The 13,480-nt window shown below is 43.8% G+C and overlaps 1 protein-coding gene across 1 annotated transcript in view; it reads left to right on the top strand.

Moving 5' to 3' along the window:
- Window positions 1–13,480, top strand: part of dars1 (aspartyl-tRNA synthetase 1) — a 35,411-nt gene that overhangs the window by 15,776 nt on the left and 6,155 nt on the right. The window contains exons 7-11 of the mRNA XM_085135415.1: window positions 2,203–2,305; window positions 2,988–3,068; window positions 4,713–4,772; window positions 11,364–11,475; window positions 13,266–13,400. Coding sequence (XP_084991541.1) covers window positions 2,203–2,305; window positions 2,988–3,068; window positions 4,713–4,772; window positions 11,364–11,475; window positions 13,266–13,400 — 491 coding nt within the window. The remainder of the gene's footprint in view (window positions 1–2,202; window positions 2,306–2,987; window positions 3,069–4,712; window positions 4,773–11,363; window positions 11,476–13,265; window positions 13,401–13,480) is intronic.

Here is a 13,480-nt window from a genome sequence, read left to right as displayed (position 1 = left end):
TGCTTCTGTTTTTTGATGTATCTCTAAGAACAGGTGGCACTATCACTCCTGTAGCTTTGTGGTGCACATTTAGTTTCAGACAATGTGGTCTGATGATTGACAAGCTGATTGAGACCCTGGATTACAAGTAAATCCCCTCATAACTGCTCTAAGGACGGAGATTGCATTGCTGAGAATCCCCTTACTTGTATTGCATGTCCAAGTGATCATCCGTCCATTCTCACAGTTTAATTAAATGATCTTCTGCCTGTGCTCAACCTTTACTCTCAAGTACCTCTCAAGTGCTGAATGTAGAGCAGCGAAGAAATTGTGGCTGAGCTCTGAAATGGAACAACATGTCAGTTGTTTGCTATGGAGTTGGTCGGTTTAATTCAGAGCGCGTTTCAAAACTGTTGGTTGTTTATTTTGTGAATAGCACTAATTTGTGATGATGTACTGTACCTGGATGTACACAGATTTGACTCGCAGGGTTCTTAAATCACTTTTGAGGCAGAGTAAGGAACAGTTATGTTAAAAACTAGTTATTTTTCATAATTGTTGTGTGGCCGGGGAAGAGTACGTGTCATCACATGATGGGGGTTATTTATTTATTACTTTATTTAAACTAATTGAGATTTAAAATCTCATTTACCTGTAAATGAGATTCACTGTCCTCTGAGGTCATTGACAGGAGGCGAGAATCCTTCTTTTTAATGCTGATATGAGGCCATTTAGAGTGATATGCTGATTTTACTGTCGGTTCTTGGGATTCAAAGTGGTATTATAAGATGATACATGTTATAACTTCGAAGCTGAAAAAATCTGAAAGCGACTATAGCCAGGAATTTAATGTTGTAACACTTGTTCAGTCAGTTAAAGTTAGAGGCAGTTTGGAGTCAGGCTTGCCGAACCAGTCAGCTTGTCCTTCCTGGATCACTGATTCGAGCGCTCACTCCCTTTTCTCTTTCCTTCTTGTGTTGAATGAATCTGTTTCTGTTGGTGTGCGCTCAGTGTGTTGTCATTAGACTTTTGTCCTGCAGCAGAGGTTATTAATGTGGGGATTTATTTATCTAGCTGATCTCCGACTGGAGGGGATTGGGTCTGGTGGCAGCTGTCGTGGGGCTGAAGGGACGGCGGTACCCCAGCGTTCGGTCCCTCATTACTGCTTTGTAATGAGAACGAGTGGTGGATTACAGCGGGTTTCCCATCTGGCCATTTGCTGTGAGACAGTGAGCGTTGTACCTCAGATGTTACTTTGGGTTTCAGTGAGGAGCCTGTGCAGGGGGATGCTGCACTGTTTTGTTTTTTTTTAAACTGATTATAAGGAAATTAGAAAGGGTTCCCCTGGTATGCTGTGGCTCACAAGAGGGAAATTCTTACCCCAGCTCTCAAAGTCAAAGAGTTTTTGTAGTAGAGCTGGGTACTTTCCAGGAGCTGTAGTATGAGGCAAGTTTTATCAAAGCTAACAAATCCCCCCTCGAGCCCCAGTGCTCGTGTTTGTTTATTTTTCCTTTGTGACTGAAATTATTGTTTCAATAAGAAAGTTAAGATTGTGCACATTGCTATAATTTATCGTTCCAGCTGAGTTAAAAACTGTTGTTGAATTGCTTAGCTGTTTGATATGGACCAAGTCTCAGCCAGGTCTTTAAATAAACACTTTGACAAATAATGTGGTGATAGAAATTTCACCACATGGGGCCTAAAATTTATTTTAGTGGGTAAAATGGTTTTGCAGGTGTTTTTTGTTTTGTTTTCTTCCCATGTAAGATAAACAATCACCAACAGACACCCATTTGTTTAAAAAATACAGGAAAAAGATGAAAGTGATAGCATATTCTGCCTTGTTGCAACCTGTTAATTTGAATCTAATGTAGTCTCACGTTCACGATTACTATGAATAGGGCAATGTGGTTTCTTATGCCACAAGCTCTTGCGGTATGTCAATTAGCCCATATGCAAATATCAGTGCTGTTTTTATTTTAAAACACATGAGGAGGGGGGGCTTAAAAAAACCTACCGCCCAGTCAAAAATCACTCACCCATATACCCCGCACTATCCTTGGTGCATAAAAGCATGAAAAATGTAAAATCTTGTCTACAAGCATTGCACATACTTTAACGGATATGTGGTTTTCACAGTTGCTCGTCTTTCCAAACAGATAAATCTGTTTTGTAACTAACGTGCATCGCTTACACTTTCCTCCCCCTGAATGTTTCCACCAGCATCACCAAGGAGAGCATCGTCGATGTGGAGGCGACAGTGAGGAAAGTGGAGCAGAAGATCGAGAGCTGTTCGCAGCAGGACGTCGAGCTCCACGTTGAAAGGGTTGGCACTTTCACTGCAGTCCTTAATGGGCACTTCTTAGCAGACAGACATGTAAACATAGAGAAGATAATACAGTTGCTTTTAAAGCCGCAGATGTCTCCTACACATAAATAAAGAGGGTGTATTTTTTGCCTCCCAGCACATGCACTGCGTACGCACCCAGACAATGAAGCATCCATAATTCATGCTATTCAAGCAGGTACCAAAGAGGTTTTCACTGTAGCGCATTGACCATTTAACTCTTCCTTTTAAACTCTTGATTTACCGCAGTATCTGAGCTTTAAGTAACATCCATTTTATTTATATGCCAAGAAAATGTAACAAAAGTCACCTCAAGGCTCCTTTTTACTCTTATGTACTGTACTGCAAAAGAATTTGATGTAGTGAATGCATCACATTTTGGTGAATGGGACGAGATTTTCTCTGCTATGATGCCCAATGAAAAACATAAAAATACAAAACAACAGTTGACAGCTATGGTTACCAGCAGCACGTAGGTGATTTTCTCACACATTGATGAGGTTTTAACAGATGCAGCTTTTAGCCCCTTTCATTTTCACCTTCTTTGCCTGTTTCTGGAGTCCAGGGACTTTCCATTGTCTCAGCATCGAATAAAAACATCGGTGGTTTGTCACACTTTTAATTTTTTGTATTTTTTTTTTTTATCTGTTTCCCTTCTCAGATTTTTGTCATCAGCCAGGCTGAGCCTCGTCTCCCGTTGCAGCTGGAGGACGCTGTCAGGCCTGATGGAGAGGGTGAAGAGGTGAGGATGAATGGGGGGATGGATGAGGGGAGTCAAAGTGCAGTTAGAGTATTAGCTGAGTAATTATTATTCATTTGGACATCATTGGTAGCATTTTAGGTATCTTAAAAACTTCTAAAAGCAGACTCTCAGTGTAAAAAGAACAAGGCCTGATAGTTACTGTGTGTGTGAGAGTCCATTCACTGTCATGGAGTGCACAGACGGGTTTAGTCTGACTACACAGTGAATATAAGTCCGTTTTTATCTGAATACTTTATATCAAAAGCCAAATGGAAATGCATTCTGTGCATGCTGAGCTCTAACGGCGCTCTTTCAGTGAGACTGTTTTCAGTGAGGAGAATGGAGATTTGTGTTTTTGGCAGCGTCAAGGATTGGCTGATTAAACCTAATCACCTTGTTTGAATCACCCTCCTCATGCAAATGGTGATTTCATCGCACAGTGTTTATAAGAGCCGGCTGCCAGTGTTGAGGGAGTTCTCTGAATTGCAATTAAGGAATTGTGCAGTGATGCCTTGAATCATTCGAGAAAATCATGAAGCATTTAAAAAGCCATTCTTTTTCCTAGCTGCAGTGTAGGTGGTTAGAAATACATGTAAACCTTTGAGGCTGCTGGTTTAGCAGCACCAAAAAACGATGGCTAAGCGGAATTCCAGCTCAAAGCAGTTGGTTCTGTTTCCTGATTCAAACCAAAAAATGATTATTCTAGTATAGAGGATCAGCTACAGCTCCCAGATTTGCAAAGTGGAAACATTGAATTTTTCAATAATAACATTCCTGATGTAGCCGTTGAATCGGCTTAACACATAAAACGGCAGGATGTCATTTCTTTCGTAGCTTTAGATCCATCGTATCTGCTGTGGAATTATACATCACACTGTACATGCGTGCACATTAATATGAGTCTCATCAATACCAAAGACAGCTGAGCGCCCATCATTGTTTATCCAGTAAGCTAATATCTGCAGCTGTAGCAGCGTCTCAGGTGTTTTCTGTTGGGATTCAGCATGTCAGTCACAGACTTGTAGCAACACCTGCTTTCCCCAGAGACACTAGACTCAACAGCCCTGTCTGTCTAACTGTCTGCCCATCTAACACTTTGTCCCTCTGCGTGTGGCTGCTTGGAGCAGGATGTGGCTACACAGGCTATTAGCTCAAACCCCTGTGGGTCTTCTCAGGAAGCCTGACATCCACGACCCTGGAAGGAGCGGCTCTTCCTGTGATGAAACATTTACTTTTCAGTTGTTACCTTTTTCCTTTTCTTTATATTCTTTTTGTCCTGTTGTCCCACATTGCAGGTGTCTTTTATTGCACTTGACTCTGTTATACTCACTAAGTAGGTAGATGTGGTAAAGCTGCAGGAGAATGGTAGTTTTGCATTGTTCCCAGGAAGGTTTTTGCAGGCTGATTGCATTGTTTTAGGTTTGCAAGCTGCCAATAGCTTTAAAGCTAAAAATGATTTGTATTTCTTTTTTTGTTATAGTTTTTCCCTGTGAGTTGTGAAAAGCCTCTAAAATGCTTCCATAACACTGACGGCAAACACTCCTGTGTGAATAGGAGGAGATGAATAGTAATGATTTTTAATATTTCATAGGCTGAGGAGGTTTTGGTAAGATGAATGTGTTTTTTTTGTGTGTTTGTTTTCAGGAAGGGAGAGCCACAGTTAACCAGGACACCCGGCTGGACAACAGAGTGATCGATCTCAGGGTAAGTTTCTATCATCTGTGACCATGTGAGTCTGCAAAAATTTGCATTTGGTTTGATACATGTAATATTGCAGTTGATTAATGATGAAGTTTTAGCCGTTTTAAACTAAAGTGTTCATAAAGATTATAAATTTGATGCTTTATGGGTGCTTCCTTTGTGAGGATGTCCTACCCGAAGGCTTGGGGTTGCCTCAATGTCTCCCTGGAAGAGTTGGCTGAAATACCATTATAACAACAATAATTTTCCAGCTTACATTATGTCTCCTAGTACAGAAAACTTCTACCACAAATGTAGGCTGTTGGAGAGTGAATGTAAAATATTTGTGAAGGAATGCAAACAACAAACCAGCGCACCTCTAAAAGTAAAGAGAAAAGGCTGTGATTTAGTGGGCTGGTGATATGAATCTTATACAGTGCTGAGAGATGTGCTAAACTTATGCGAGCAGCAGAAGACACTAAGCCGCAAAGTGTCTCATTGTTTTGATATGTTCCTCCCACATGGAAGATACGACTGGCAGGAAGGCAGCAACACCACAGCACAGAGCCACTTTGTTCACAAGCTTCACAACAACACCTGCTTCTGCAGCACTGTGCACTTTGAGCTCATGGACTTGGGTCTGTCATCAGTTTTGCTCTTAAGAGCCCGCTGAAGCTATAAAGTGCTTCCCACACTGGCAAACTCTTCAGAAGGGAACCATAAAACGCCTCTGATAATTATGTAGTTCACATGAAACTCCATTTCTAACTTGAACATTTTTAAAGTTTAAAAGTTTACTTTTAGTTTTAAAAGACGGCTGGACTTGCAGACAGTTTCTGGACTGTCATCCGGACGTGCTGGCTGATGTAGAATAGAGTCCAAACAAATCCTCTAACACTAGTGCTCCCATTACCTCAGCCTTCAAGATGTAAGAAATGTGATTGATTGTGAGCCCTACGTTATGCTATTTTGTGATTAATCATAATATTTGGTCTGTAAAAACTGCATCCAGCTTCCTTAGATCAAATAAAAAAGGTGATAAATCTGTGTTACCTATGTCGCTGGCTTTACAAATGCAGACAAGCGCGACACCCAACAACAAATTTTATCATAAACCAGAAGGAAAGAAGAAAACTCTGAGAACTCATTTTCTACAAAGACCGATTCCCCGTCCTGTCATTTTTTTTAGAAAGATTTAGATCCACATCAAACACACCATTCTCCCTTTGCTTCATGCTCCGGCTCTTCGTGAAGTTTCACATGTGAGCGTCGGAGATGGAAAGTAAAGCCAGTTGGGTTTTATCAGAACAGGTCCAAAAGTTTTGAAGAGAAGAGAGCTGTGATTTCGATACAAGTGCAAAAGCAAAATGTCCTTATGCAGATTTGTGTATTTCAGGTTGCTTTAGGAAGGGTTAGGGTGTATTCTGACTACCACACATACTGTACACATACAGGCTGTACGAACAATGATGTCAGCACTAGACTGTGGTCAACCTCCAAGTACGCGTATCGACAGCTTCTTGAGTACGATGATGAGCCCATAATTGGATGCTGGCAAATGTTTAAATTTTTTGAGCTTTGAAACCTTTGTGTGGTATGTATTCACCGCAGCTGGGTTTCAAGGAGGTATGAACTATTGAGAGGTATACCAGAGTAAGGTATATTTCATGAGGCCCCTCACCATCAGAAGAACTGCCAGTTTCAGGATAGTAACTGCCACCCACCAACCCACTCACTATTACGCCTACTCGCTGCAGACTTGCTGTAAACAGGAAGCGCTTTCGAATTTTTAAATTAGGTCTTACACAGTCTGGTTTTTAGGTCGGTTTCCCCACATTTAACGCTGGGCACAGCCCCATGTGTGATGTGTGACACAAATGAGTCATAGGTGGTGTGATGGTAGAATGAATGATTTGCTTCAGTGCCTTTTAAAGAGGTTTGTAAAAGTGTTTTAAGCAGGGACGTTTTATATTTTTCTGCACTTCTTCTTTCTGTCATGTATCCAGATTGTAAATGATGGAAAAGTTTTAGCCAGACAACCCTGAAGCATTGTCTGCAGATTAATGAGCTTTCCAGGATTTAGACACGATCATATTTCGAGTCAGCCGGCTGTTAGTCAGACGAAGACTATTCAGGACCGGACAGGCACTAGAGATGGGAAAGAGTGGAATGTGAAGCACTTTAATTAACGCAGAACTGTGCATTGAAAAGACCCAGGTCTGACTTCATGATGATGTACGGTAACTAGACTTGAAAACCAGACAAGATCAGTTGTAGAAATCTTGTGGTCATTTCAGATGAGTCAGTCGATTTCTGGGAGTGTTCACTGGCATTTTGACATGCTCTGTCACCCAACTGTTGACTCTTGGGGGCTTTTGTGCCTCTTCACAGCAGTTTTATGCCTCACCCTGGTTTCGGTATTTATATTGATCATCTAAATACTGAAACACAGTAAAAAAAAAAAACCAATAAATAAAGGTATTTCTAAGTTTCTGCGGCTCTTCCAGGATTTGAACACGTTGCCGTTGCCAACAAATAATTGTCACACCCTTCACATAGACGGGAGGTCCTTGAAGAAACTGGCAGTCTTGTTTTCACACATTTGTCGTGGTTGTGTAATAACGTAGATGAATCACTGCAACCATCTTTTTTTTTTTTTTTTTTTTTTTTTTTTTTTCCGCCTGTCCCATTTGGTTCTTTAGCCGTCAGAATTGTTGTCTGAAGACCAACAAGGATACCCAATGGATTTATTTTGCCAAATGGATCATCATGGCATTGCCGTATTGGTCCATTTGATCGACCTTTGTTTTTATTATTTATTTTATTTTCAGTTGTTACAGACGGGACAGACATGAGTGAGGGATAGGAAAGGGAGAAAGAAAGAGGAAGGAAAAGAAAAACAGAAGGGGAGAGGGACAGTGAGAAAGGGGGGAAGAAAAAATATCTCCGGGATCACCTGTTGAGAGAAAAAGAATAGAAAACAAGCAAAAAAAAAAACAAAACAATGCAACATACTATACACAACACCATCGCATTAATCTAGCTAAGTGAAAACAGCAGTAAATACTAAATATTGAATGTTGTTGTGCAGCACGCAGGACAGACAGCGCACAATGTGCTTTGAAGTAGCAGCCAAGAAAGGTGTGATTTAAGTCTACGAATAGTGAACACCCATGTGCACACCTGTGTGGATCGGCGCGCTTGTATTCAAATGGTTTCCCCATGTAATGGTCTGCTAGAGGATGTAGAGAGCCATAGCCCCGTCCCCCAGGGCATGAAGCAGGCATGGAGGAGATCCAGGCCCCAGACATCCAGAGGCCCCAGAGTGCAAGAGCCCAAGGAGGACCACCGGAGGGGCATCCGTGCCACCTTCATGGGAAGGGCTGAGGATCCCCAGATGAGGGGTCACCCAGTAGCCACCGGGCAGAAGCTAGAGGGGGCTGCACCGGCGTGCCCGCCGGCTCTGCCGGCAGCCAGCTGTGCCAGAGTGAACCGAGCCACAGGCACAGAGGCCGGAGGCCCGAGGGCCCCCCGCGCCCCGGAAGAGGCCTGACCGAGCAGCAGGCGCCAGGCCCCGCCAAGTAGTCACCGGGAGTGAGCTGGTACATACCTGAGCGCCCAGCCCCGGACACCAAGAACCACCAACGCACCGACCCCTGAGGGCATCAGTCACCGGCAGGGAGTGTGGTGAGGGGAGATAGGCCTCCACACTTTGGAGGGCCTTGGAGTTCCCAGAGAGGTGAAGTCTAAGACCCGACCTGACATATAGACACAGACAAACAGGCACACACAGACACAGACATGCATTCCCACCCTCATGCACACATATACAAACACTCAGCACTCACCCAACGCAGGAATAAACGTAAATGGACATGTACACACAATCACACTCCCCAAACATACTCTATATCCCGGGTCCAGGTATCCTCACCCCCAGAGATGGAAACGGCACCCAGACCCAAGAGATGTTACCCTTCCCTCCGGGGTGGAGGCAAGCAGACCGCCCCAGGCTCCGCAGCAGCAGGGAGGCCAATCGGACAGCCAGCATCTCTTCCCAGCCCCCCCGCCCCGATGGCTAGCAGAGAACAGGGGTGTGTTAAGACCCCATACCTCCCTCCTCCCGCTCAAGTGTAGTGTTGCTGCGTGTTGCTCTAAAGTGTATTTAAAACAAGGGAGAGCATGGTGCTGCTGCCAGAGAGCAGCAGGTGTTAGCACGGCCCCTCCCGAGAACCCTCAATGTCTACATGGATTTAAAATTGAGAGGTGGGCACCGGCGCCAGAGGCAGGTTTGAATACACAGACCGTCTACTGGACGCCGTTAACGTGCCCACCCTCAAGGCCCTATATATATATATATGTGTGTGTTATGAGAGTGTAAGTAATGTGGATGTCTAAGTTGTGAGATAAAATTGAGGCACAGGTGGCCAGAAGAGGACAGAGGGGGGGGGAATGTCTCCCCTGCACCCTGGTGACACACCCGCACCCCAAAGCCCTACCTGTGTGGGTGGGTGTGGTGGAGCGTGAAGAGGGAGGCAGACGGGGATGGGGAGGAAAAGAAGGGAGGGGAGGGTGTCCCTCCCTAGGGCCAGCTCCCCCGCTGACCCCAATATGCACCCCCGTCCTCTGGTATCCACCAAGGCAAGGGAGCCCAGGCCCATCCAGACCGGGGCCTACGGCAGCAACACCGCCAAGCCCCACAGGACCCGGGGCAGCCCACTCTACCCCACCGCAGAGGAAACTGTACCCACCCCAACATTCAATCATCTCCCAGACTACACAAGACACAGACACCCAGGTTAAGTTTATTCTCCACCTCTCCTATGTCTCTCCCCCACCTGCAGAGTGGACTCCTGCAAAGATGGAACAACCTCCCTGCCAGTTCAAGAGCCCCCCGGTTAGGCCGATGCACAAGAGGCCCCCTGCGCCAGGGCTGAGCCCCCGTGCACCCACCCGCCCACAACCTCGGCGACACACCGACGAGGACCGAAGCCCCCAAGGCCCAGCCAGAGCCCCAGCACGGAGGCGAAGCACCCCCGAACCCCAAACCCCCACGCCCGCCCCGGATCCACTCAGGGGCAGCCAGGCCACCAGGCCAGTAACCTACGTCCGCCAGCACAGACCATCCTCCAGCCCCGCTGCACGCGGCCACGAGGAGAACAACCTCTGAGAGCGACCAGAGCCACTAACCAGGTTATGAACACAACCCCCGGGTTAAGCCCTCCAGGGATAACGTCTCTAGGGGTCCTCCAGGTGCCCTAAGCCCATCCCAACCTCCACATCAACCACAATAGCCAAGGCGGGACCAAACCACGACCCCCCACCCCCGCTAGGTGATGGAGCCGATCAAAGGAGCCCAGAGGGATTGATCTAATGTGGTGGCAGAGGCTATATCGAGACTAATGTGATCTATTAGATAGTTTCTGTATTGGCTAGAATTAAGATTATTTTTATTTTTCCAGTTCATGAGGACCGTTTTCTTGGCGATGCATAGGGCAATAAAAACCATGTGGACTGTATTAATTTCTGTAGTGACATCATCCAAATTTCCCAACAAGCATACTAAAGGGGAGGTTGGAATTTTACATTTCAGACACTTTGATAAGTCCTCACATATCTCGTGCCAAAACTTCTGCACTGGTGGACAGAACCAAAGAGCGTGGATGTAACTGTCTGGTGTATTGCCTTGACAGTGTGAGCAGTTGTTGGCGGATGTAAAGCCCATCTTAAACATTCGATGACCTGTATAGTGCACTCTATGCAGTATTTTGTATTGTATTAATTGCAGATTGGGATTTTTAATAAATTTAAAGGTTTTTAAGCAAATCTGAGACCAGACGTTTTGGTCTAAGCTGACTGATAAATCTGCTTCCCACTTTGCAATAGGAAGGGATATTGATTCATCTATTTTAGAAAGTGTTCTGTATATTTTAGATAATAGTTTGGGGGATTTAAGAGTAAGAAATTGAACCACACTTGGTGGTGTTTGTAATTCAACTTGACTGAGGTTAAATTTCTTTTTTACTATGGATTTAATTTGTTGATATTCTAAAAATCTTTTCTTGTTGATCCCATATTGTGTAACTAGTCTGTCAAATGGAATAAATTCTGTTCCCTCTAATATATGTTCTAAGTATTTAATTCCTTTACAACTCCATTCTGGGAAATTAATCATATTTTTGTTTTGTAATATGTCAGGGTTATTCCAGATAGGTGTACGTTTGCATGGGATTAATGAAGACTCCGTTATTTTTAGAAACTCCCACCATGCTGACAGAGAAAAGCTGATGTTGATGCTTTTAAAGCATTCATGTCTTTTGATGTTTGAGCTAATAAATGGTAGGTCTGAAATCTCTAGATCATTGCATAGTGCCTGTTCAACATCTAGCCAGGGCTCATCTAAGAGGGTACATTTTAACCATTCTGAGATGAACTGAAGCCTGTTGGCTAAGAAGTATTGGTGAAAATTAGGCAGATCTAGTCCTCCTCTATCCTTGGTTCTTTGTAGCGTTTTTAAGCTGATGCGCGGGGGTTTATCTTTCCAAAGGAATTTAGAAATATGTGAAATATGCAACCATCTTGATGGTGTTTATTTTTGTGTATCCTCCTGAAAAGACGACCACCAGCCAGGCCGTGTTCCGCCTGCAGTCAGGCGTGTGCCAGCTCTTCAGGGACACCCTCACCAAAAAGGGCTTTTTGGAGATCCAGACGCCGAAAATTATATCGGGTAAAAACAAAAAAAACACCCTCTGCCCCATTGACACGTGGGAAAACTGAGACTAGCGTGCATTGAATCATTTTTGATTAGATGTTTCAGTAGAGACACACTTGTTTTCACGTCACTGTCCACAGGTGTTTCGTGAGTCATTGTGTGGCAGTTGTAAGTTGACTTCCTCATCAGGCTGATCTAGACTACACTTCAAATCAGGAACAAAATAAAAAGTTCAGCTAAAACTTTTGAAACACACACATGCGCAGTCATGCACATCTATGCTAAAGGAGACAACAGACAGTAAGGTATTAGAGGGAATTTCATCGTTTCAGACCTATGAGGGTTTTAATCCAGACCGCTGGGAATTTCGATGCATCGACCAGCTCTCACGTCAGCCTCTCTGCTTTCACATTTCCACACAGCGCCCTTCTAATTTGACAGGAGAGGCTTTCCTTAAGATCAATCCCAAAGGATCTCATCTCACTGTATTGAAGAAAAGGAGGACTGAAAGGGAGAAACTTAGAACTCAGACAAAAATCTTCTCACCAATATTCAGGAGAAAGAGTCATTGGAGCTTTCACCTTTTAATGCCATATCTCTTTATTTTTTCAGCATTAACTCAGTTTGGAGGCTCCACGTGCTTTTTGAACCATTCAAACTTTTACTTAAAACATGTAATGTACTGTTTGAAGCTTTAATAATCTAAAATAATCCGTTTGGAGTCTTTATGATAAAAAAAGATAAATTCTTAAAAGAAGCAGAAGCACAGTAGTCTTATGTCAATAGTTCGCAGCCCCCACATTCCTCCCATATTTTGAATTAACTGTGGTGAAACCTCCACACTCTCACTTCCTCTTTTCTTAAAGAGCCAATGACGGTGGCTGTGACTCGAACGCTAAATTCAAAAGTGGCGCTCTTTTATTTTGGCGGCACCTGTGAAAAAATACACACAAAACCACATCTTCCTGCGTGGCACCACCCATGGTGCAAGCGTGAACAGTTTGTCCTATATGTACAGCCCCACCCACCTTTTGAGAGTGTGAAAATATCAGTTGATGCCCTCTGACGTTTTTGTCACATAGAAGGCGACACGTGTTACGAGTGTTACACGAGTCTGGGACATGATGTCCTGAGAACTGACTTTGTTTTGAAAAATATGCCCAGCGGTTACATAATCATGTAAAAAAGAAAAGGGTTGTTCTGGTGAATAAGTCAAAAAGTTGGGCCGTCATTCCTTTATTGACCTCAGCTCTGTATCTGATCAGGAAAGTATAGTTTTTGAAGTAGTACATAATGACTGTCTTTTCTGAGTCTTTCCTGGTTGTCCTACTAAAGTTCCTGATGGAGATCACAGGAATCACTTGAGTTTCTAAGTACAAGTCTTTGTCTGGAACAAGCAGACAATCTGTCAGCATCTCCCCAAACGCACCTTTCTTTGATAGCGATGGTCATAAAACGCACTCGTCGTGTCACAGCGTCACTAATCTACAATTCCTGTAGATGTTTCAAATTAAAAGCCTGAGTGTTTCAGTGGACAACAGTTATGTCATAAGACTTTTACTTTGAAACTTTTTTCACCACAGTTTTTTTACTCTGGACTCTCTCCAACCATTATCAGAGGCCTGGCCTTTAAAAAAAATGATGGTATTTATTTGTGTGTCTGCTAGCCAATTATAGTCCCTACTGAAACATCTAATAAATTCACAGTATATATCATTAGGTGGGATGGGTGAGGTTTTGACTGTAATAGCTGTTTTTCATCATGTTTTTCTCTTTGTCATTACATTTTCTTTGTCCTTTTTTAGCTGCCAGTGAAGGTGGCGCAAATGTTTTCACAGTGTCGTACTTTAAAACCAGCGCCTTCCTGGCCCAGTCGCCTCAGCTCTACAAGCAGATGTGCATCTGTGCTGACTTTGACAAGGTCTTCTGTGTAGGTCCAGGTAAGCCCCTCCCCCCAGTATGTCACCTTATACACTGGCAAACAGGAAAAAGAGACGCGAGAGGATAATGAAAAATTTAG

This window comes from Neolamprologus multifasciatus, chromosome 16 (assembly GCF_963576455.1).
Source record: "Neolamprologus multifasciatus chromosome 16, fNeoMul1.2, whole genome shotgun sequence".
In the NCBI taxonomy this organism is placed as follows: domain Eukaryota; kingdom Metazoa; phylum Chordata; class Actinopteri; order Cichliformes; family Cichlidae; genus Neolamprologus; species Neolamprologus multifasciatus.
This window is presented reverse-complemented; position numbering and strand designations above follow the sequence as displayed.